The 24,594-nt window shown below is 36.9% G+C and overlaps 1 protein-coding gene across 3 annotated transcripts; it reads left to right on the top strand.

Moving 5' to 3' along the window:
• Nucleotides 1-859: 859 nt before the first annotated feature.
• On the top strand, nucleotides 860-22,753 carry LOC106075136 (proton-coupled folate transporter-like). Of its 3 annotated transcripts, none has more exons than XM_056024478.1 (9): nucleotides 860-1,542; nucleotides 1,933-2,441; nucleotides 4,899-5,202; nucleotides 6,766-6,965; nucleotides 8,940-9,138; nucleotides 15,304-15,529; nucleotides 16,465-16,548; nucleotides 17,100-17,256; nucleotides 22,405-22,753. In XM_056024478.1, exons 2-9 carry the CDS (start codon nucleotides 1,966-1,968, stop codon nucleotides 22,550-22,552), a joined length of 1,794 nt encoding a protein of 597 aa, XP_055880453.1. In that variant the 5' UTR covers nucleotides 860-1,542; nucleotides 1,933-1,965; the 3' UTR covers nucleotides 22,553-22,753. The 3 variants fall into 3 exon arrangements, with proteins under 3 accessions (XP_055880453.1, XP_055880451.1, XP_055880450.1); XM_056024476.1 differs by having other exon boundaries at nucleotides 1,818-2,441; XM_056024475.1 differs by lacking the exon at nucleotides 860-1,542 and having other exon boundaries at nucleotides 1,576-2,441.
• The last annotated feature ends 1,841 nt before the right edge of the window (nucleotides 22,754-24,594 follow it).

Below are 24,594 nucleotides of genomic sequence, written 5' to 3'. Positions count from 1 at the left end.
TGAACTTGAGCCTTTTTTTTCAATGATAAAACACATTGTTAAATGAGTGTAAAGTTATTCAGTGACTAAATGCAGTATGTATGATTTGTTGTTGGTTTTTTTTAAATAAACGTCTTTTTTTCTCTGAATTTGTTTTTCTTTTTTTAATATTTGATGTGTACTTGTATTTGACATAGTGCATCTAGGCTGTCTGCATACAGTATTAAAAAATAAATTGTCAACTCCATGCTCAGTTAAGAACCAGCCACTTTCCAACAAGATGGTTTAAAGTAGATTTGAAGACATCCTAAATGTTGCAGACGTTTTGAAACCAAGGCTAGAAACTGCATAAGTATTCAGTAGATGTATTCTAGACATGTGCATTACCAAAGACAAAAGTATAGTCATCGTTACAATAATATCAGGTACAATTAAGCAAGCTAATGTAACTCTTCTTCTGGAAATATGAACCATACAGACATACATTATGGTCTGTATACTGAACAATGGCCATCAAATAGTTCTAAGTAGATTTATAAACAAATTCAATATAAATAATACTTATTTAAAAAAATAAATAAAAGAATATTCCTATTTAAACTTTAAACACTTGGAGGGCTTGTCAGCTGCCAGTTTTCTTTTGTTTTTAAACTTAAATTACTATTAAGGAAGCTCTAAACTCTTTAAGTTTAACTGCCTTTTTCATCAATAAAAGCCCATATAAAACAAACATAAATAATGACGTCTAATTGTTTCTTTGTTTTTTGTTTTATTTTGATTAACACCTTGTTTAAGTTGTTATCAACAATGAATAATTGTGCTAAGTTTCAACTTGATCCGAGAGTGGAAAGTGGCAGAAATAAGGTATACAAATATTGAAACAGACAGACTGAGTGATTGAGCTTAGTAAAATAAAAACGGAAAACAAACTTCATACCGGAAGAGGCTACAAAATCCTTCATGTTCTAGTAATTGACGGTCAAAAAAAGGGGGACTATCAAAGATTGATTTGCTCGGTTTTAATGGTGGAGCTTTCATTGGGAAGTTTTAGAGTTTGTTAGATAGAACTAGGGCTTTAGAACAGAAAAACTCCGCCCTTGGTGGCTGTGTCTTGAATTTATTATCTGTTTTACAGTCAATGATATCTGATTATCTCTAAAGATATTTCAAAAGTTGCCAGTCACGTGCTTGCAATGGCAGACGATTTCCTCCACTAAATGACGTCATACGGTCTTTTCACCCGCTGAACATCAGCCACGAATTAAGAAATAAACAAATATTTGAGTGTCTTAGCTCCTTCGTCTGTCTCCACCCTTAGTAGCGTTTTTATTTCAGCGCATTTGTTTATCATAGTGTGATCATTTCAAGGTTCATGACTCTTTAATAAGTCTTGGCTTATCAGTCATGACCCAACACACACACACACATACATCTAACGTGCAGCCACTTCAGTTTGTTGACAGAAACACAAATCTGAAGGTTCACAGTACATTATATAATCAGTCTGAAAGAAGAGATTCGATTCTCTTTTCTTGAGGAAAACAAAATTATTCAGTTTTGTAGGTAAATACAGTGCATTTATAGCATTTAAGGTGATTTTATTCAGAAATCTATAACCATAAAGATATAGATTAAATGTTAATATGTTATCAAACTAATAATAAACATATTAATTATAAATAGCAATACGGCTATGAGATATTCACATTTTTATTAGAATTTAGATTTTGCTGTTTTTATTATTATTATTATTATATTAAGGCATTTCTGAAAAAAACAACTGTGGTGGGCAATATATTAATGAAGTTATTTAAAGAAATATTAATTGAAATTGAGAGTATTATTGGTCTCTAGAGTTAGAAGAAAAAGTCTATAACTTGATGCAACAAAGTTCATTAAAACCATACACCCCATTTTTTAAAAATGGTTTTCTTCTTGACTAAATGTCGTAAGCCTGGCTAGCTTACAGTATATTCAAATCATACAATGGAACCAGTTTCGGAATCTCGGAACTTGGTGTCCAAGAATAAGACAGGTGGCTATCAAACTATTGCAGAGTTTCAGCCAGCTCTAACCACAGAATCCGGGAAAGAGTCTCATCCCATCTTCGGTCCGGGCCTTATCGTGCCTAGTCTGGGCAGCAAGGGGAACATTGTCAAGGGCGTAAACGAGAAACAGATCTCCGGGGAACTTTCTCCGACTTTGAAGAGAAGTGGCTCCAACAGAAGGCGGCGTTCGCTGACCAACAGCAGGAGGCACTCTTTTGTGTCCAGTGGTTCCAGAAGAAACTCCGCCAGCTTCGCCGGTGACAGCAGCATTGACCGATGGCCGCTGACTTTAGTAACATTGGTGACAGTGTTTGTGAGCAGTGCTTCTCGAGTGTACAGTCTAGTGATAGACCAGTATTTGTACAGTGTGTATGCTAAAGATATATTTGGAGATAGAATCATAGACACCAGCAGGTAATTAAAAATCGCTTTGTGTATAATAAAGTTGTTGTTTTTTTTAATTGAGTTAATTGTAAATGAGAAAACTTACTTCCACAAATTTGCTTTTGTATCTCCTTACATGGTCGGCCTTAGGCATATTCAAACTAGGCAGCCGCTTGGAGCCTCTAATTAGTAGTGGCCTTCCACAGATTATTTGATAATTTCTTTTAGAGAAAAAAATAGCGAAACTTGTACTCAGTGTTATTCTGAAGTACACTAGGGGCTTAATAAATTGCGTATTTTTTTTTTCGCTGTTTTTCTAATTTTTCTATTCCATTTGGGGCCACCAAATTTACTTTGCCTAGGGCCTCCATATATATAAGGCCGGCCCTGCTACTCTCTTTATATGTTTAGATTTTAAAAATAACAATCAGTTCGTCAAATTACCAACTTTGATATTTAGTTTAAAAAAAAAAAAAACTTGGAGAACCAGAACACTAAAATTGTACAGAATAATAAACGCGTGATGCGACGCTCTGTGGTCAACTCATTAAGTAAGTGGTCAACTCCCAGTTCGTCATAGGATTTCCTTGTTTGACACCCGATCTGTATAATTGACTTCTAAAATTCGTTTTATCCATTTTTGTTAAACCTCAATTTTGGTAGATGACTTCCATGTCTCACATGCATATGTTGCTATTGGGAGACGATTGAGTTAAGAAGATGTGGATGTTTATGTAATGCCAAACTTGTATGAAACATTATTCAAATCTTAAGAAGCAGATGAGATATCAGAATAGCAAGAGGGCTGAAAAGGTTTAAATCTATTTCTAAGTCTTGGATTATTTATTTCCTGTGATATTTTTGATGAATCGAATCCATGTTTTCAGTAACTATTTTAAAGAGCTATTTGCCATGTCCTACAATGTTGTAGGCTGATACATTGAACGAGTTGAACAGTCATGTCAGAGATGTAGTTAAAGTCAGAGGTTCTGAAACTTTTTCACCCGTGTACCTCTTTATATAGTCAAAACTTGCCCACGGACCCCCAATGGAAAAAGCTATATAAATGCATAGCACAGAAATTACAAATGTAATTTTCAAAATGTGGAAGGATTTTGTATTGAGATTAAAACATTTGCTTAAAAATTAAATAGTTAATGACTTGGATGAGATCTTATGAGTGTATTTATTTCCGGATCTATGTTTGTAAGTAACAACTGCACATCTCAACGAGCACACATTTCGAGTTGGTTTCTTCTATCTGTGATGAGGTTCATAACGGCAATGAATCCACGTTGTACCAAACAAGAAGACAGGAAAGCAGTCAACAACTTCTGTACAATGACCCATAATGAAGGGTATACATTTGGAATCTGTTTCTGTAACCGGAATTTGTGGTCTCCTTGTTCAAACATTGGTCAACTCTATGTTCCCCGTTGTTAATTTTTTTTTTTTTTTGTGTATATTTCAATAAGCTGCCCCTGTATTAATATGGATTCATCTGTGATTGGGACCTGAGTTTGACCATGCGCTAAAAAGTTCAATACTCAATGGGACATATCCAAGTGAGGAATGTCTTGAAATGTTTGGTTAAGGTCCAATAGTACGTAATAAACCTATAACACAAATGTGAGCGACGAGTCGATTATCATTAAAATTATCCGATCGGATTAAGTTATTTGAAAAGTTATTTTCATCTTTCTGCGGACCTACTACGGTCGTTTGGGGACCCCTGGGGCTCCGCGTATCACAGTTTGAGAACCACTGGTCTAGGTAAAGACGGAATACTAATTTGGCAAGGTGAAAAACTTTTACTGCATTTAGGAATTTCCACGATAACAAGACATTTATCTCCCTTTGTTCAGTTTTTGCATTTTTAAGGATCCCGGTTTTCCAATATTTGAACACTAAATATAGTATCATAGAAATAAAGGAAAGCAATATGGATAAATGCGGGGCCACGGGGAGATAGTAAGCTAAAGAAAAACTTGAGGAGGAAAAAAAGCAAGGAAGATCGGGAGAGATTGTAAAATAAATTAATTTAAAAAGGTCAAGGACGCTACATTGAAAAATAACTGTATCGAACTAAAGAACAACAAATACTTTGTGATTCTACAGAGCTATAGCCTATAAGGTGCTCAGAAATATCATATAATTGTGCTTTACAAATTACATAGCCATCTTAGACATACTCTATTCTGTACACCGATTACCCCAACTCTCTGCTTGACAAGTTATTTCTGAAACGGTAACAATTGTTGTCTTAATTCTTTTAAACAAACTTTTGCAATGCCAAACTATTTACAGTTTGTTATAGGTAGAAAGATATTAATGTACGAAATCATAGATCTGATTAAATGTCCATGGACTCAATGGGTAATATCTAAACTGCGAACGTTTATCCACATTTTACTATGCAAGTGAAAAGTTTAGTTTTTTTTTGTTTTTTTTTATATATTTTATTTTGTTGGTGATTGATCTCTTTAGTGAGCCATGTCTAAACACGTCAGACAGCAATCCCAATGCCAGCTCAGACAAAGCCCTGGTCACCGAGGTCCAGGACAGGACATCCAACATGCACCTCTACCTAGACGTCATCTCCTACAGCCTGGGAATGCTGTCCAACATGGCGCTGGGGACGGTGGCCGCCCTTATCAGCCGGAAGCTGCTGCTGGTCATTCCCACCCTGGGCTTCTTTCTGAAATGCGCCATGCTAAGCGTCGTGGTCTACTGGGAGCTGGGCCTCCAGTGGTTGTACCTGTCCTACGCTGTGGATGGACTGTGCGGCAATGTAAGAGGTTTAATAGGAGGAATAATTTCGTGTTATAAGTTCATTGATAGGAACTCTCCGTCATCACTCTACTTGAAACATCCAATCTCCTTGTCTGCCTTGTCCGCTTTCTCTCGCTTCTCTTAAATTCCGCCTTTGATATAGGAATGTGAGTAGAACAGATTTATAGCCATATTATTAATAGCTACGTATCCAACATACCAAATGTTTAAAAAATGTTTTTTTTTCACATGATTTTTTGATGTAGTAGTCCCTAGGTTACGAGAATCATTTAAAAAATTAACCAATTAGTCAAGTAATTATTAGTGAGTAGTTAATTTAATTAGATATTGATTAAAGGATAATAAATCTTATTGTATTTATATTTATTTGTTTATGTTGTATTTATATAAAGTTGTTTCTCTTACATACGCTTTGTTGTTGTTTGAGGCATTCTTTGAAGCAATGGACTGTGTGCCAACTTTCTTCAATTACATTAGTAAAGTGGACAGTGTTTTAAAAACATTACAAACGAAATTATATATCAAACTCTAACATATTTGCCGCCATTAGATATTATTGACTCTGAGTATCGGCTCCATTGCTCCTTCCCCAATCAACTTCTGTTTGTTAATAATTATATTCACCTTGTCCTAGTTGTCTGCCCATTCGAGGAAGGAAGTTCGTTGACTCAGTGGTAAACATCCGCCATAGCTACAAACCTTATATCAACTCAGTCTGTCTGTGTCTGTCTGGTCAAAAGTCTGTACACGTTTTTGTTTCCCCACCCATTCTCGGATCAAGTTGAAACGTCACACGATTATTTATTGCCATAGATCTTGCCATGGATCTTTTTTTTTAAGTAACCAATTAGTCAATTAATTACCGGTAATTAATTATTTTGTTTGATATCAACAAGGGGAACTAATTCTTCAGTATTCACAGATATGACTAAATTTGTTGGGTTTAGTCCCTTTAAGTAATTGTTAACGCTATATCTTCCTCGTGCATTGTCCGATCAAGTTGATACTTTGAAGAATTATTTATTGTACCTAAACAAACACGAAGCAAATTTTTAATCCCAAATTAGTTAATTAAGTATTAGTAATTAATTATCTTGTTCGATATCGCATAAGGAAAATAAACTGTACATTATTAATAGATATAATTTTAAAAGCGGAATTATTTCCCTTTAGATAAGCTTTTTTTTTTAAATGATTTTTTTATATTTTGCTTGTTTAAAAATATAAATAAACAGCTCGCACTCATTTCTAAAACGTACAGGACATAGGAGAGTAAAGCCTGTTTTTATTTATTGAAGTTTAGTTTTAAAATACATAAATGCGAAGCTTCTCTAAATCAAAGGAAGTACCTCATATATTGTTTGAATATTTCCTCTTCTAAAGAACAGAATTACTTTATTCCCACAGTTATTGTTCTCTGAAAGCCAGTTTATGTCGTGCCAAATAGAATATATTGTTTCAAAAATTATGAAATGAAGACAAGTAGCTCTAAAGAAGATGTTGTTTTAAATCCAACCAACATGGCCTGTAAATTAAAGTTACCATTTCCTTGAATGATCAGGTGATTGGTATACTGATGGGTTCATTTCTATACACTGCTGATATTACTTCGCGCGACAAGAAAAGAACGCTGGGTGTCGCCATCGTGGAGGCTGCTAAGGGGATCATTAGCGGAGGAGTCTACGTGGCTGCTGGTCAGCTCATTGAGCGCTCTGGTTACATTGTCCCATCGCTGGTGGCCTGTGGTCTACAACTCATAGCGTAAGAAGATCTATGTTTACTTACTTTTTAATATAGGTCAATAAGGTCATAGTCTAGTTATTGACTGTTATTCATACATTGCAAAAAATAACAATAAACAATGATTATACGGTATTTGAAAAGTAATCGTAGAACATATAGTCTAGAAGTAAGCGCATACGATGCGTGAAGTTAGTACAATACAGCCAATATAACGTGCTTTATACAAATAAAAAAAACTATAATTATATCAACTCTGTCTGGTAAAAAGTTCGAACATGTTCTCCCCTACACCCATTCTTGGATCAGGTTGAAACGTTGCACCATTATTTATTGTCGAAGACAAGACACAAATCAATATCAATATAAAACTAATTACCAATTAGTCAATTAATTACTGATAATTAATAATTGTGTATTGAGACCGACAAGCGCAATTAACCCTTCAGTATGCTAAATATGTAGTATTTTGTCCCCCTTAGATAATTGTACTCGTTAGTTCTCCCACGCCTATTCTCGGATCAAATTGAAACTTGAAGCAATTATTTAGTGTACCTGACAAAACACGAATCAAAATATTTTTTTAAAAAATTGGGTAATTAATTATTTTGTTTAATATCGAAAAAGGGAAATCACTTCTTCATTATTGAAATATAGATGTAAATGTGGAGTTTTTCCAATAGAAAAAAACTTTTTTATTTCTTTATTTCTTTATTTTTTAAAGTATTTAATATTTTTCTTGTTAATGTTATGTGATAAACATAGTATCATAGTTCAAGTGGCTTTCTTAGCACAAGTTACTCCGTCAACTAGCTGTTAATAGTTAGCAATTAACACCATAGCATTGTTAGCACACATGACTTCATTAACTTTATTTTCTTAATGTTTGCAATCTCTAGACAAATTATTTTTCTACCCATTTATGCGAGACTATTCGTGACAGAAGGTCTGAACACTGACCTACAACATCTGTGGGCAGTTTAGACCAATAGCCCATTGCCACATCATACAGACCTGTGACAGATCTAGACTTAAAACAATAAATCTGTGCGATTAGAAATATTTTTACCAATGGCTTTTGTTTAAGGCAATTTCATGCTTTTAACTTTCTCAATACGCAAATAAGAACGGGATATCTATTGCAGAATCCTTGGCCCACCAGGGAGGGCAAATTCTACCCACTGAACAGGGTGTAAGCTTTCATCAAGCCCTGACTATAATTAAAAAAAAAAAACTGAAGTGGAAAAGTGGTTTGAGTGCTGGGACAAGTCCCAAAAAGCTCGTGGAGTCTGGGAGCGCATGAGGCGCATGAAGCCATTGATAAAACTCGCAAAGCTGATGGACCATGGCCCCCCAATATCGACACTGTCATCATATCATCACACTTCCCCGTGGAGGAGGCTGTCCAGGCCTGAGCAAGCTATTATAGCACAGTGCCTCATATTCTGTTTGACTGCCCCAGACTTGCCGATCTCCGCCTCGACAGGTCTGGGAAACCAGAAAATCTCGACCTGTATGGTGACGTGTATGCACTACGCAAGACAGCAGGGTTTCTGTCCAGGGTTTCTGCAAGAGAGTATTTAAGCCTCTCAAACCCCCACTCAAATGGAGTTTGATGATGATGTTTTTTTTCTATATACTCATCCTATTTTATGTTTGTGTTTAGCAAGCCTTAGACTACGACCTAGAAAGAGGACTAATTCAGCTTATACCACCACTTCAGTCAAGTATAATTTCTTTCACTTGTTCGAGATTCCAAACAAAATAATTAATTACCAATAATCAATTAACTAATTGTTGTTGTTTTTCTTAAATTGATTCTTGTGTTGTTAGGTAAAAGAAATAATAGTGCAAAATGTCAGCTTGAACCGAGTTTGGGTGTGGGACCAACAACGTGTACAAACTTTTTGCCAGACAGAGTGAGTTCATTTGAGCTTTGTAAAAATGCCAATACATTGTATTTTCTTTTTCTAAACTGTAAACTTTTGTATGCAGAATTGTGCTGGTGTTGATTCTACCTAATCGTAAACCAAAAGATCTAGAGAACAAGAAAAAAACCTGGACACTCAAAGGTGCTCTGGAGGAAATTCTCTCCCCTTTCATTCTGCCTGAAAGCATTCGGCTGAGGAAATTGTCTACCTTGGCGGCCATTTCTTTTCTTGTTTTAATGCTAGCTCGCTCAGGGGTCGACAAGGTAAACATTTTTTTAAATTAATATTTTATTGCAGGGGCGGACTGGCTATATGGGCAAACGGGCAAATGCCCGGTGGGCCGGTACCGAATGAGCCGGTCTGGTCGAGACCAAAGAAAAAAAAAATTCAATACAGACTAAAAAATACACTGTACGTATTATCATTTGCAATACGTTAGACCGTACTTTCTGCTATACACGAGCGGCATGGACTGCTTTGATATCTTCGAGGTTGTGTTTGGCCTAATCATTTTGCTAGTCGGCATGGGTTTTTGATGGCACTGCCATATTTTGTCTTCCTCCTTCCCTCCTAAGTCTTTTAATGGTTCCAATGAAATTTAACCAAAAAGAGGAATGAGAGAGGTTAAGTTAGAAAACATTATATTTAATAGAAATTAACTTTAACACATACACACAGCCGCGAAATTGCAAACCACTCAACTTATTCACAGCTCAATATGGGTATAAAGTTCTACTTTCTGCGATTTGAAAAGAAAAAGTAAGTTTCTTTTTGTTTATTTTTAATAACATAGATCTAAAAATACTACACTTAAGGCTTACAAAAAAAAATTATTTAATTACAAATAAATCTAGATCTAAATTAATTTTTATACTATTACTAGACATATGTTACCCGCGACCCGCGGGTCTTTATTTGCGCATTACTGTCGATATAGTCACATTTAAACGAATTAATAATGTAATAAGTAAAGCGAATGTGTCAATGTAAAAATAGTGTGAATGAAGCTATCAAATAAAAATAGCTAATAGGCTTAAATCCATTTTTTCAAATTAAAACATTTGCTTGTAGGCCTACATATATTTGATTAAAATTTGAGATGAATAGACTTAATTTTGTATGTTCATGTGTTAAAGTATAAAGTAGATCTTGAGGTAGACATAGATCTAAATCTACACTAATCTAGAGTTAAAAATTGGCTTTTATAGAGTTCATTCTGTGTTGCGCATGCGTGAACTTTTTTCATGATTGAATATAGGCCTATCTCAACACGGCTACGCAACTTTAGCGAACAGCGAACGAATGTATTAAAAATGCTTTAGAAAAACAAATTTGAATGTTAAATTGATTAAAATATCAAATGAATGGACAATAATTAGTATGTTTATGTGTTAAAGCACAAAACTATCTTTGCGAAAAGAAGTTTTATCATCTTAGAGTTCAATAAGAATTTTAGACCTAGACCTAGGAATAGACTCAGTAGAGAGATGTGTTAATGTTTAACCAATTGGTAATGTCTAATGAAAGAATGTTCGCCAGGAAATCTGTAGTCACAGATATAAGGAACTAATTTATGTAAAAAATGCTTTTGAAACACAAAATTGAATGTTAATTTTATTATATAATGAAATCAATGGATCTTCTTTTGTATTTTCATGTGTCAAAGTAAAAAACTGCGCAAAGTGTATTTCTTAAAATTAGATCTAGGTCTAAATCCTTTCGATCTTTTCTCATGTCAACATTGTTAACCATGGCCTAGATCCATAAATACTATAGATTTAATAGAGTCGGACAACTTTTTTTTTTTTTTGAGGGTCTTAAGTTTGTTTTAGGGCTACAATACATACACTACGGTCTAAGTTAGTACCCAAGGAACATTCCTGCCTAGTTTTATCAAGATTGGTCAAGCGGTTTTGATGTCTATAAGTAACATGCATACATACATACATACATACATACACCTCACATTCTACTTTATAATATAGTAACTAATAGCAAACTTATGCTTAGTATGAAGTCATTAATGATGAAAATTCTCACAATAATTACAATAATTTATATAGCGCTGTCACATCTGATATTTAATGAAAGGAGATTTATATTTTAAATAATGGGTCATGGTATATTCATATACAAATCGCGTTTTTGAAAATGTAATAGGAGGAAGCAAGAGCTTTTCACATTAAGTAAGTGCCTCTCTAACCGTTCTGCTTTCTCTTATCTTTTAATGGAATGGGTTGCCTGAGTCAGCCAGGAAAACCAATGATTTAGCATATTTTAAGTCACAGATCAACATGCATGACTAGATTGACACATGAAATGCGTAAGACGTAACAATCTTATTTTTGAAGAAACGTCTGTAATCTATAAGTAATACCAAAAAGCTTCAAACTCATTAGGCAGCTATTGTATTGTTTATAGTTTTCAGATTACATACATGTATAAATAGAATACACTATGTAATCCTTCGAATGCATGCATCCAGTTTTCGATGCGTTATCAAACTTTATATATTTTGTAGAGAATTAGGCTTACACCTATAATATAACACATGGGCGTAGCCGGGAGGGGAGGGTCTTCAAACCATCACTTGCCTCAGACCTCATTGTCTGAAAGAGAAACTTTACTTACTGCCCCAGTCACTGGCGGATCCAGGGGGGGGGGGCGGTAGGGGCGATCGCCCCCCCCCCCACTCGGCCGACCCCCCCCCCCCCGAAGGGGGGGGCGGACGAATTTTAGTATAGAATTCACACAATTTGTATACGAATTTATTACTTATGTTAATAATATATACTAATTATTTATATTTCAACCTATTTTTGGATTATTTCGCCCCCCCCCCCTTCTAGTAATTTGGCCGATTTGGTAGGGTCGGGAGGGGGCGATGGCATCAATCCGCCCCCCCACCCACCCCCACCCACCCACCCCCACCATAAACTTTCGAGTGGGGGGGGGGCGGTCCTATTTATTTGTAGAAATCACAACTTGCTAACAGAATCAATTAAATATCTATATGATTAAAACTTTTTATTGGTATTTTAACAGGTCTTTATATTATGTCGTTCATCTTTGGCCGATTGGAAGGGGAGGAGCGAATACCTCTACTGCCCTTTCCATCTAAACCCTTTGAGTGGGGGGGGCGGTCCTACTTTTATGGAGAAATCATAGTATGTGAACAAAATTAGTCGAATATCTATATAATATAAATAGGTGGAAGTGCGATACATTCAATCCCCTTCCCCCCATCGGACAAACCAATACTTTTTCTTTTTGTATTATAGTAAGAAATTACAAAATAAAAAAAAAATCTGTCACTAATATAATTTATATATGCTATAAAGTAAATTCTTATATCGAGTCGCCCAACCCCTATTCTTTAATGCGAAATGCAATCATTAGCAGAAATTATAAAAAGGAGGGAGGATTGATCGTTTTCATTTTACCGCCCTTCCCCTTTCCAGACAGAGTTTGTGTAATTTCACATGAGTTTATCATAACTATTTTAAGAAAGACTTTGCTTTGAAAAAGTTATAATTCAAACGAAATTTTTCAATATATCAGTCACGGTTGAGATGAGTTCAAAAGCCAGATAATCTTTTCCTAGTCGACTTTTTCCAACCTTTACTCTATCTCATATTTTTCTAGTTAAATAAATTTAGGACTATAACTCACAATTTATGCTTACATTTTATTGAATATTATTAATCGAATTTTTTTTTTCGGCGGCGATCCTCAAAGCCTTAATCTAAATATGTGGGGTATCTTATCTTTTCAAAGAACAAATCGGTTGTATTTGCAATGTATTAAGGGACTATAAATTCATATTAGAATATTAGAATATTTTCCCATATTATTCAAAAGGCCCTTTATAATAGAATGAATAATGAGCTGTAGGTCAGGAGAATGCGTTACTGCAGTGAAGAATGCCAAAAAAACGCTTTTAGCGTTGAGGTTTCGCCCCGAACCTCACTGATGAATAATAAGCTGTAGATGTCAGGAGAATGCGTTTCTACAGTGAAAAATGCAAGGAAACGATTTTGGCGTCGGGGCTTCGCCCCGAACCCCACTGATAAACAATGAGCTGTAGATGGCAGGAGAATGCGTTTCTGCAGTGAAAAATGCAAGAAAACGTCGGGGCTTCGCCCCGAACCCCACTGATAAACAATAAGCTATGATGTCAGGAGAATGCGTTTCTGCAGGGAAAAATGCAAGAAAACGCTTTTTGCGTCGGGGCTTCGCCCCGAACCCCACTGATAAATAATGAGCTGTAGATGTCAGGAGAAAGCGTTTCTGCAGTGAAAAATGCAAGAAAGCGCTTTTGATTGTCGGGGATTCGCCCCGAACCCCACTGAGGAAACTTACAGCGCTTTCCCAGACCCCCAAGCGTGTAAGAGAAAGGCCTCAACATGACTGTTTTTTTTCCTGTTTTTTTTTTCGCCGAAGATTGAGAAACAGTCTTATTTTATTCTCATATATCGAATATATATATATATATATATATATATATATATATATATATATATATATATATATATATATATATATCGAATGCTGTACGCACGTTTATGCATAGGGTTAGGGTTTACTGGGCGTTAGGGTTAGGGTTTAGAAAAAAATCGCCCCCCCCACTCCAAAGTTCTGGATCCGCCAGTGGCCCCAGTGCAGCCACCTTAAGCAAACTACAGTCAACAAATTTCATGTGCGTAGCCAAAAGGGGTTTTGTGGTTTCCCTTCCCCCTCCAATACAAAAACTAAAGCAAAACTATAGTTACCATTTTCTACCAGTCGCTGGACTCCATTGAATAGCAGATTTGGTTTTTGATTTTTTTTTAGCGAAAGAGTAGCTGGCTAATTCCATTGTAGATACCTCAGAATATGCATTTTTAAAGCTTAAAATAACGAAAATAATGTTTGTTCCGGGGCTTCGCCCCGGAACCCAATGGAGAGAGCTCACAGCGTTCCCCCGGACTCCCTAGCTGCCCTTGGCGGTGTGTACCGTCTTTCCACTAATTATAGGAAGAGAGTGTTCTAGGGTAGAAAAAACGTTTGAAAGAATGAAAGATCAGAATGTAATGAAGATTAATATATGAAGACTAATATATATATATATATATATATATATATATATATATATATATATATTGCGGAGTGGGGTAAAAATCCCCCTCCCCACCGAAAATATATGACATGCCATTTGTGGGCCGGTTTATATGGTAATGCCCGGGCCAATTTTGATACCCAGTCCGCCCCTGTTTTATTGTATGCACTATTTATTTTAAATGTATGATTTTCTAAGCGTCCCTAGATTTAAAGCCTGTCCTAAAGGTACCTGATTTTAGTTAGGGAAAGTAAAGATTGTCGGTCATTGTGCTGGCCATCCGCAGCGGAGCGTAATTATCGTAAAATATTTTGGGTGTTGTGCTGGCCACCCGCAGTGCTCGTAAAGATTGTAAATATTTGTGCTGGCAACCCGCAGTGCTCGTAAAGATTGTAAATATTTGTGCTGGCCACCCGCAGTGCTCGTAAAGATTGTAAATATTTGTGCTGGCAACCCGCAATCCTCGTAAAGATTGTAAATATTTGTGCTGGCAACCCGCAGTGCTCGTAAAGATTGTAAATATTTGTGCTGGCAACCCGCAATCCTCGTAAAGATTGTAAATATTTGTGCTGGCAACCCGCAGTGCTCGTAAAGATTGTAAATATTTTTGCTGGCAACCCGCAATCCTCGTAAAGATTGTAAATATTTGTGCTGGCAACCCGCAGTGCTCGTAAAGATTGTAAATATTTGTGGCAACCCGCAATCCTCGTAAAGATTGTAAATATTTGTGGCAACCCGCAATCCTCGTAAAGATTGTTGGTAGATGTGTTGGTCACCCGCGATCCTCGTAAAGATTGTTGGTAGATGTGTTGGTCACCCGCGATCCTCGTAAAGATTGTTGGTAGATGTGTTGGTCACCCGCGATCCTCGTAAAGATTGTTGGTAGATGTGTTGGTCACCCGCGATCCTCGTAAAGATTGTTGGTAGATGTGTTGGTCACCCGCGATCCTCGTAAAGATTGTTGGTAGATGTGTTGGTCACCCGCGATCCTCGTAAAAAATGTTGGTAGATGTGTTGACCATCCGTAAACCTCGTAAAGATGTTGCCACAGAAACATGTAAACTTTACTTCCAAATGAGTGCATGTACCTTATGATTAACTCTCCTGAGAATAAGATTAAGAAACTAAATGTCATGTTTAAGAAACGTGGATAAAACTCGCTTGCACTTTAAAAAAAAATTAATTTGTTAACGGAGAAATGTGGTCCAATTATTTGTGTACAATTGACAAATGTCCACAGTCAGATGGAACTTAGATATATATATAGACATTATGTACCAAACTGACGTTACGTAGCGAGACTTTTGTTTTTCTGTTATACAATTCACAGATTCGCAACCTCTATCTAATGAACATGCCATTCTGTTTCGGCGCCATCACCATCGGATGGTTCTTGTTTGCCAGGGAGGTTGGACAGTACGCCGCCACGGTGATCGCCGTGGCCCTGGCCTATCGCTGGCTTCCTGGGTTTGGACTGGCCATCCTCGGCGTCGTCTCAAACATGGCGGCTTTCCTAATGTACGCCTTTGCACAGACGGACTGGCAAATATATTTAGGTAAGTGCTCTATAGACAAACGCACATATATTTAGGTAAGTGCTCTACAGAACGCATATATATTTAGGTAAGTGCTCTACAGACAGTTATGGCCTTCGCAGCTATGGGTCATATCAGAAAAATGAGATGAATGCCTGTAGTCGGAACGATGTCGCCCACTCATCAGTTACCCCCTCTCCACGCAGCTGATGTATCCAAATTACCGATACAGTTTGGGGTCAGTGGCGTTGTAGGCTCTGCCAGAGTGTAGCACTGAGTTATATTCGGGGTAGAACTCCACATTTACCTCTATTTCTCTCAATAATGTAGAATTTGTTTCCCTTATATATCAAACAAAATAATTAATAACCCATTATTAATTGAATGATTGGTTCATTTTTTAATTAATTCATGTTTTGTTAGATACAATTAATATGTTTAATGCCATTTGACATTGATACTGGATACCCTTAAAACACCTAAACTTGTCAAATGTCATAATTCGTACAGGTTCTGGTTGGTGTCATGTTTTGGATGTTCCTTCAAGATTAGTACATCCTATCCCGAACCTCCACCAGGACGGCGGGGAATGGTGGCGGGAAGGGTTCAAACCCCGGACCATCGAACGACTGGTTTGAGTTTTGAGTTTTTGGTACATCGGCACAATTTAGGCCATGTCGTACCATAGACCAATCAACAAAGCAACAACCCATGTCATGAGAATATTATTGTAAACTGTAGATGGGAATCTTTTTAGGCGGGCCTTAGACCATGAGCTGTGGGTGACAAAGATTCTTTGATATGAGACTTGGGGAGCCAGACAAAGGTGTAAAGTAACATTGTGTGTGTGCGCGTGCGCTGGCGTGAGTCCGTCCTCTACTTTTATTTCATGAGTGTTGATAGGAATATTATTCTTTCAATTGGTTAACATTGGTTTCTTTGACCTACACTTCTAGCACCTGTCTTGGGCTTGGCAGAAAATCTGTCGTTCACGATGATTAGAGGGGAAGGTTCAAGGTTATTGGGACCAGAATATCAAGGTGAATAGATCTTAATTAAATCTTCTCTCAGAATTGTATCTTTTTTCTTTTTTTTCTCTCTCTCTCCGAAACACATTCTCTCCCGCACACGCTCTCTCCCCACACACTGTTTCTCCCACACACATCTCTTCCACATTTTCTCACACACATCTTGTCTCTCCCACACATCTAGTCTCTCCAACACCTTCTCTCTCACACACATTCTCTCTCACACACATTCTCTCTCACACACATATTTTCTCTTACACACATATTCTCTCTCTCACACATATTTTCTTTCTATTTCTGTTTCACACATTTTCTCTCTATCAGACTGTCTTTTTCTCCGAAAAGCTCTCTCCCTCTATTTTAGAAACATTTTCTGATGTGTTTTTTGTCTTCTTTTTATCTCTTTTCTCAAACACTCCTATTATCTCTCTCTATCTCTCTCTATCTATCTCCCCCCTCTCTCTCTCTCTCTCTCTCTCTCTCTCTCTCTCTCTCTCTTCCCTCTCTCTTTCTCCATGCAATTTTCCAACTTAGTCTTGCTCTAAAATCGACTGTCCTGTCAGGTCCATGGTTTGCCAGTCTGTCAGTGGTGGACAGCATCAGTCTGGCCCTCAGTCCGCCAGTCTTTATTCCCATCTACACGGCCACACTGGAAACTTTCACTGGATCCGTTTTTGTTGGCTGCGCGGCACTGCTGGTTGTTGTTGTCGTCTTGATGGTGTAAGTATTTAGGAAGAGTTATTTTCTCTTTAACGTACCCACGTCTCCGTGGTGTCAGTATTTAGTGATTTTTGTTCTTTGTGACAAAACTTGTCTAGATGATGTGTTTCTCAAGCTGTTACTTGCGAGCCCCACACCACCCATTAGCCTGGAGGAGCTCGGCAACCAAGCTGTTTCTTGCAGTTTGAGCCACATAAATGACTTCTCCATGCGTCTAGAGCGACAGCCTTAAATTAGTTACAAGACTGCTTGTAAAAAAAAAAAAAAAAAAAAAAAGGGCATATCTAAGGGAAAAGAACTCCATATTCAAAAACTATATTTCAATAATGTAGAGTTTGTTTCCCTTTTTACCAAACAAAATAATTAATTACCAATAATAATTTACTAATTTTTAAATTTGTTTTGTTAGGTACATTTAATAATTGTGTAAAGTTTCAATTTAATCCAAGAATGGTTGTGGGAGACATTACGTGTTCAAAGTTTGTACCAGACAGAGTGACTTGATAGAAGCTTTGGGATCATCAAATAAAGGAAAGAGAAAGGTTCGATTCTAAATGATGACAAACATTCGAATGACTAGTTGCGCAGATACATCTGTTACGGGATCGATACTCGTCAAGTCGTCTTGTATCGGGTCTTTCTTGATTATCCACAAGACGTCGTTGAATGATGGCCCGCTGTAATCCAGTCATGTAAGACGTCGTTGAATGCAGGCACGCTGTAATCCAGTCATGTAAGACGTCGTTGAATGCAGGCACGCTGTAATCCAGTCATCGTTCTAAGAGTAGGCCTGGGTAGAGCGTCTTGTTGGCGGGAGCCTCATTACCTTGTCTTCTGCAAGAGATTGTTTTCAGTCGCTCATGCTATAAACGTCTCTCACGAATACGGTCTAGAAGTTCCTATTTGGAATCTCTCTTTTTTTATATTTATATATATTGTATATTCATTAGTAACATTTGTACAATGTTTGTTTGTTTTTACTTTTTGAATATTTGAAAATGGATCTAAATATAACTGCAATGAAATTACAAGAGTTTTTATTTTTTGTATCTCTTTATAACACGAGTACCGAGTTTCCAATGACTTGAATTTGTATAGCATTGAACGGATGTATTTAGAACAAGTTCTCTAATTTACATTGGGCTGAGAAGAGCTAGTTTCTCTTTATACTCCTCACCATGGTGTCAGTATTTAAGGAGAGTTAGTTTCTCTTTATACGCCTCACCATGGTGTCAGTATTTAAGGAGAGTTAGTTTCTCTTTATACGCCTCACCATGGTGTCAGTATTTAAGGAGAGTTAGTTTCTCTTTATACGCCTCACCATGGTGTCAGTATTTAAGGAGAGTTAGTTTCTCTTTATACGCCTCATCATGGTGTCAGTATTTAAGGAGAGTTAGTTTCTCTTTATACGCCTCACCATGGTGTCAGTATTTAAGGAGAGTTAGTTTCTCTTTATACGCCTCATCATGGTGTCAGTATTTAAGGAGAGTTAGTTTCTCTTTATACGCCTCATCATGGTGTCAGTATTTAAGGAGAGTTAGTTTCTCTTTATACGCCTCATCATGGTGTCAGTATTTAAGGATTTCTGAGATGATTGAATTCTCGTTTTATTGCCGAGTATCTTTGTCTTTTTTTTTTCGAGTAAAACAAAACTTTATTGATGTATGCAATATTGTGTTTAAATATTAATTCCCTTATTTTTCTGTTTACGTTTTTGATCACTGTAACTATAATATACTGAGTTGAAAACATTGTTTTTCAAAATGGTTTGTTTGTTATGAATAAAATGTCTGCGTATTTAAATATTTTTTATAGGGATTTGCTTTAAGAAAACCAAAGTTTTTGCATCTTTTTGAACACAAACAGGCGAGAGTGGAATCGGATCTTTAATTAGCGATTTTATTTATATATCTTTCAGATATAAAAGTAACAGCCAGACGGACAGACAGACTGCACAAAATCTTTTTTTTTAATTGTATTGTTATTTCTTGAGCAAATATAAAAAATATTTTTAATATATCACCTCATGACGTCACTTGAGTCCCGTTTCGTGTTAACCCGCTTTGATTTGGAGTTGACCACGTGACAAGAAGTGCCGAGTCATTCTTCGCTTCAAGCATTGACAGAATAAATTAAGAGTACACCACAAAACTGCCTGGGTTGTGTCTCTTTGTAGGACACAGTTTTGATTTGATAAGTAAACAAAGTCCAAACTGGGCTACTGATGACACATACGACTTGACAAGTAGTGTGGTTATCATTGGTGTCACTCCATAGGAGTGTTTTTAGTGGAGCTGTGACTGTGTATGTGACAATGTTGAGGGTCAGCGATGTCTATGGCCAATGAGTTTTTGTTTGTGCTATTGGCCTCTAGATTTTGTCTTCACTGCACTGGCGGATCCAGGGGGGGGGGGCGTTAGGGGCGGACGAATTTTAGTATAAAATTCACACAGTTTGTATACGAATTTATTACTTATTTTAATAATATATACTAATTATTTATATTTAAACCTATTTTTAGATTATTTCGCCCCCCCTCTATGTTGGTTGACATGGTGGGGTCGGGAGGGGCGATGGCATCAATTCCGTCCCCCCCCCCCCCATAAACTTTCGAGTGGGGGGGGCGGTCCAATTTATATGTAGAAATCACAGCTTGCTAACAGAATCAATTGAATATCTATAAGATTAAAACTTGTTATTGGTATTTTAACCGATCTTTATATTATGTCGTTCCCCTCTTGGCCGATGGGGTGGGGATCAAATACCTCTACTGCCCTTCCCACCTAAAACCTTTGAGTGGGGGGGGGGGGGGCGGTCCTATTTTTCGGAGAAATCATAGTTTGTGAACAAAATTAGTTGAATTAATATATAAATTTTATGTTATGTCGCTCTCCTTCAGGTATTTTTGCCGATTCGGTGGGGGGGGGGGGGGGCGATTGCATGTACAGCCCTCCCCACTCTAGCCCTCTGAGTGGGGGGGGGGGCGGTCCTATTTTATGGAGAAATCATTGTATGTGAACAAAATTAGTTGAATATGTATATAATATAAACTACGTAAACCCATTGTATATTATGTCGCACCACACTCTAATCTCAAATTTTATCATTAATAAATATAAAATGAAAAAAAGTTGTACCAGGTGGGAGGGGCGATACATGCAATCACCTTCCCTCCATGGGACAAACCAATACTTTTTCTTTTTGTATTATAGTTAAGGAATTACAAAATAAAAAAAAATCTGTCACTAATATAATTTATACATGCTATAAAATTAAATTCTTATATCGAGTTGCCCCAACCCTATTCTTTAATGCCAAATGTAATCATTAGCAGAAATTATACAAAAGAGTGAAGATTAATCATTTTCACTCCCCTTTCCAGACTGAGTTTATTGAATTTCACATGAATTTATCTTAATTATTTTAAGAAAGACTTTGCTTTGGAAAAGTTTTAATTCATACGAATTTTTTCAGTATAAGAGTCACGATTTAGATGAGTTCTAAACCCAAATAAATTTTTTCCTAGTCGCCTTTTTCCAACCTTTACTCAATCTGATATTTTTCTAGTTAAATAAGTTTTGGACTATAACTCACCATATATGCTTGTATTTTATTGAATATTATTTATCGAATTTTTTTTTTTTCGGCGGCGATCCTCAAAGCCTTAATCTAAAGATGTGGGGTATCTTATCTTTTCAAGGAATGAATCGGTTTTATTTGCATTGTATTAAGGGCGTAAAAATTTATATTATAATATTTTTCAACATTATTCAAAAGGTCCGTTATAATAGGATGAATAATGAGCTATAAATGCCAGGAGAATGCGTTTCTTCAGTGAAGAATGCAAGAAAACGCTTTTCGTGATTGGGCTTCGACCCGAACCCCACTGATGAATAATGAGCTATAAATGTTAAGAGAATGCGTTTCTGCAGTGAAGAATGCAAGAAAACGCTTTTTGCGTCAGGGCTTTGCCCTGAACCCCACTAATAAATAATGAGCTATAGATGTCAGAAGGATGCGTTTCTGCAGTGAAAAATGCAAGAAAACGCTTTTGCGTCGGTGCTTAGCCCCGAACACCACTGATAAATAATGAGCTATAAATGTCAGGAGAATGCGTTTCTTTTGGCGTCGGTGTTTCGCCCCGAACCCCACTGATAAATAATGAGCTGTAGATGTCAGAAGGATGCATTTCTGCCGTAAAAAAAAAGCAAGAAAACGCTTTTTGCGACGGGGCTTCGCCCCGAACCCCATTGGGGGAATCTTACAGCGCTCCCCAAGACCCCCAAGCTTGCAAGAGAAAGGCCTCAACATGACTTTTTTATTTTTTCGCTGAAGGTTAAGAAACACTGCTCTATTTTATTCTCATATATATATGTACGCACCTTTATGCTTAGGGTTAGGGTTTACTCGGCGTAAGGGTTAGGGTTTGGAAAAAAATCGCCCCCCCCCCCCCCTCACTCCGAAGTTCTGGATCCGCTAGTGCTTCACTGTGGCTACCGAGTTTGCCTGTTAACTCTTTGTATATCTCACAGAGAGGGGGCGCGGTGGCTGAGTGTTTAAGCCCTTAACTTTAAAACGTGTTCCTGGGTTCGAATCTCGGTGAAGAGTGAAGACTGGGATTTTGAGCTTTGGGATTTTTAGGGCGCCCCTGAATCCACCTAACTTTAATGGTTACCTGACTTTAGTTGAGGAAACTAAAGGCAGTTGGTTGTTGTGCTGACCACATGACACCCTGCTCGTTAACCGTTGGCCAAAAAAACAGATGACCTTAACATCATCTGCCCTATAGATTTCATGGTCTGAAAGATGAACTTTTACCATTATATTGTACAGAGAAGCATAAATAGCAAAAGTATAAACCCTTTGGCCATTGAAATTTAGGGCTAAAGACTAATCACTACAAGGCTAATCACAACAAGGCTATTAATAACTGCCTTTACAGCAGTCTGTGCAACTAATCATGAATCATGGTAAGATAAAAAAAAAGAGATTAAATTCAAACCTTAATTAGAATTAAATTCAAAAGTAAAGACAGCAATCTATTTCCCTTATTTATTTCATATCACGCTATATAGAAATTACTTCCCCATTGTTATCTTTAATTGTCTGTAAAGAAACAAATAATGTATTACTTCCCTTGCGTTTCAGAATTTATCAAGTTCTTTGGATTCGGCACATGCGTGATGTGATGTATAACACTCTCGAGATAGTGAAAGAAGAAGACGAACACGACAACAAAGATGATTTTAACGAGAAAACAAAGCTGACACATCATTTAGTGAAAACTTCATTGTAAACACATCATTTTATTGAACAGAGCAAAGCCAGCATGTCTAGGCTACGTTGGTCTGATGGCGTTGGAATTGGTTGGAGGTATGAACTACTCTCTCCTGGTAGCAATGTTTTATGTTGGTTATTGTTATGTCGGAATATAATCAGTCAGTTATACGGGTATTGTGATAGTTTCATTATATGAATAAATGAATGGAGACACCTTTGTACTGTGTTGTTATCTTTGTACTGTGTTGTCATCTTTGTACTGTGCTGTTATCTTTGTACCCTGTTCCTCCTAACTAAATCCCTCTGGCACTAAACATTTTTTGTTGTATATTTCTCTTCCAGTTACCACACAACTTTTATCCATTCTCTTTCTTTCTCTCTTTCTCTCTCTCTCTTTCTCTTCTCTCTCTCTCTCTCTCTCTCTCTTTCTCTGTTTATTTTCTTTCAGTCTTTCGCATCTCTTTCTTGACCTTTCATCATTTTAACATTTTTATCTTTTTGTCCGTCCCTGGTTTGTCCAGCTTCTCGTGGGTGATTGTTAAGCCTTGGCTCGTCTACCCGGGTAACTCTGACAGTCTATTAATTGTCAACAAGCAACAGAAATAACGTAACGTACAGTACTGAACAACAAATGTTGCTTCATAAACTATGTATGCCTAATACGATGCGAGTAATGGTTGATGAATAGCAAATCACGAGAGCAAACCGATAGTATATGTTTAGTATTCCTTCAAGTGTACACACATTAATGACCAAGTAGATCTATTGGGGTACGGTAACATAAAGTCACACCTTGGTCATACTGCTAGAGATACACTCTAGGCTTACACTGCCCACCACCAAGTACGGGCCATATACAGTCTACAGAGCAACTCTATCCACGGGACTACACCCCGATCAAGCTTGACTCCTGCAGATTCCAGAGCCTGAGTCCCTAAAACGAAACGCACATGAATGGACCTTATTCACCAAAATAATATTGATAAAACAACGGGGGAAAATTGTCACGTGATAACCATTGTTGATTAAAATTAGATTGTAATTTGTATAGAAGAGAAAGAGAAGCATGTGGCTCAATGTTGTTTGTTTACGATTGGTGAATGAGGTCCATTCTTTATTATCACTACTCCACAGAACTCTAATGATGAACCAATATACAGCAACGTCATAGAGATGAAAGTTTAAAAAAAATAATTAAAATTACCCAATAATGGGGAACAACAAAAAGACCACAAATAAATGTGCCCAAAGTGCGCCATGGGAAAAAACAGAATGAAGAACTTCTTCAACATGCGCATGGCACCTCTCTCTTTCTCGCTTAAATAATCCAAGCTTAAATCATGCTTAAACTTAAACATTAAATTATTGAACCAGTAGGCCACAGACCTATATATATGAAAGCATAGAGTCACTACCACACCTCTCCACCGAACTCGATTCTGAGCAACTTTCTTCATCTGCTCCCATGTCATTCCAGTTTCATCATCTCCACTGATCCTTTCCAAGTTTGTTTAGGTCTGTTCACTTTCCTCTTTCTGTGTTTAGTTTCCTTTTTTTTTTCCTCCACACACTTTCAAGTTGATTAAGATTAGATAAGATAAGATAAGATAATTTTATTGATGGAAACAAATGGAACTTCAGTTTGACTACAATTGACAACCTCAGCGTGACTACTGTAACAATAACAATATAGATGCAAATACGAACAACATTCACACACACGAAACACATTTAACACATACACACTCACAACCAGCACTTTATGAGTTTGACTGCTTTGTCCTTCTCGATGACGACAGATGACCTTGTAACACTCTGACCGAAAGTGAGATAAAAGAGTGTTTAAATCTTTCTGTTTTAGTCTTAATAGAAATGAGACGACCACTTCGTTCAGATCTTATGTAACAGTGGTTTAATGGGTGCAGGTTGTCTTTAAGAATCGTATGTTTTGGAAAGGCTTCTTTCATGAGAAAATCCCTTCAAGAGATGGTAACTGTGTTTGAATGATATACGATGCTTTTTTGATTGGTCTATTTAGTCTCTGTCTTTGTGCCAGTG

The sequence above is a fragment of the Biomphalaria glabrata genome, chromosome 3, assembly GCF_947242115.1.
Source record: "Biomphalaria glabrata chromosome 3, xgBioGlab47.1, whole genome shotgun sequence".
Classification (NCBI taxonomy): Eukaryota; Metazoa; Mollusca; class Gastropoda; family Planorbidae; genus Biomphalaria; species Biomphalaria glabrata.
This window is presented reverse-complemented; position numbering and strand designations above follow the sequence as displayed.

Bases quoted from the DNA above. Each gene is read 5' to 3' on its own strand.
- LOC106075136 (XM_056024478.1), top strand. From the start codon at position 1,966: ATGGAACCAGTTTCGGAATCTCGGAACTTGGTGTCCAAGAATAAGACA. The intron at 2,442-4,898 runs GTAATTAAAAAT...TGATCTCTTTAG, and splicing joins AGAATCATAGACACCAGCAG to TGAGCCATGTCTAAACACGT. The intron at 17,257-22,404 runs GTAAGTATTTAG...CTTGCGTTTCAG, and splicing joins GTTGTTGTCGTCTTGATGGT to AATTTATCAAGTTCTTTGGA.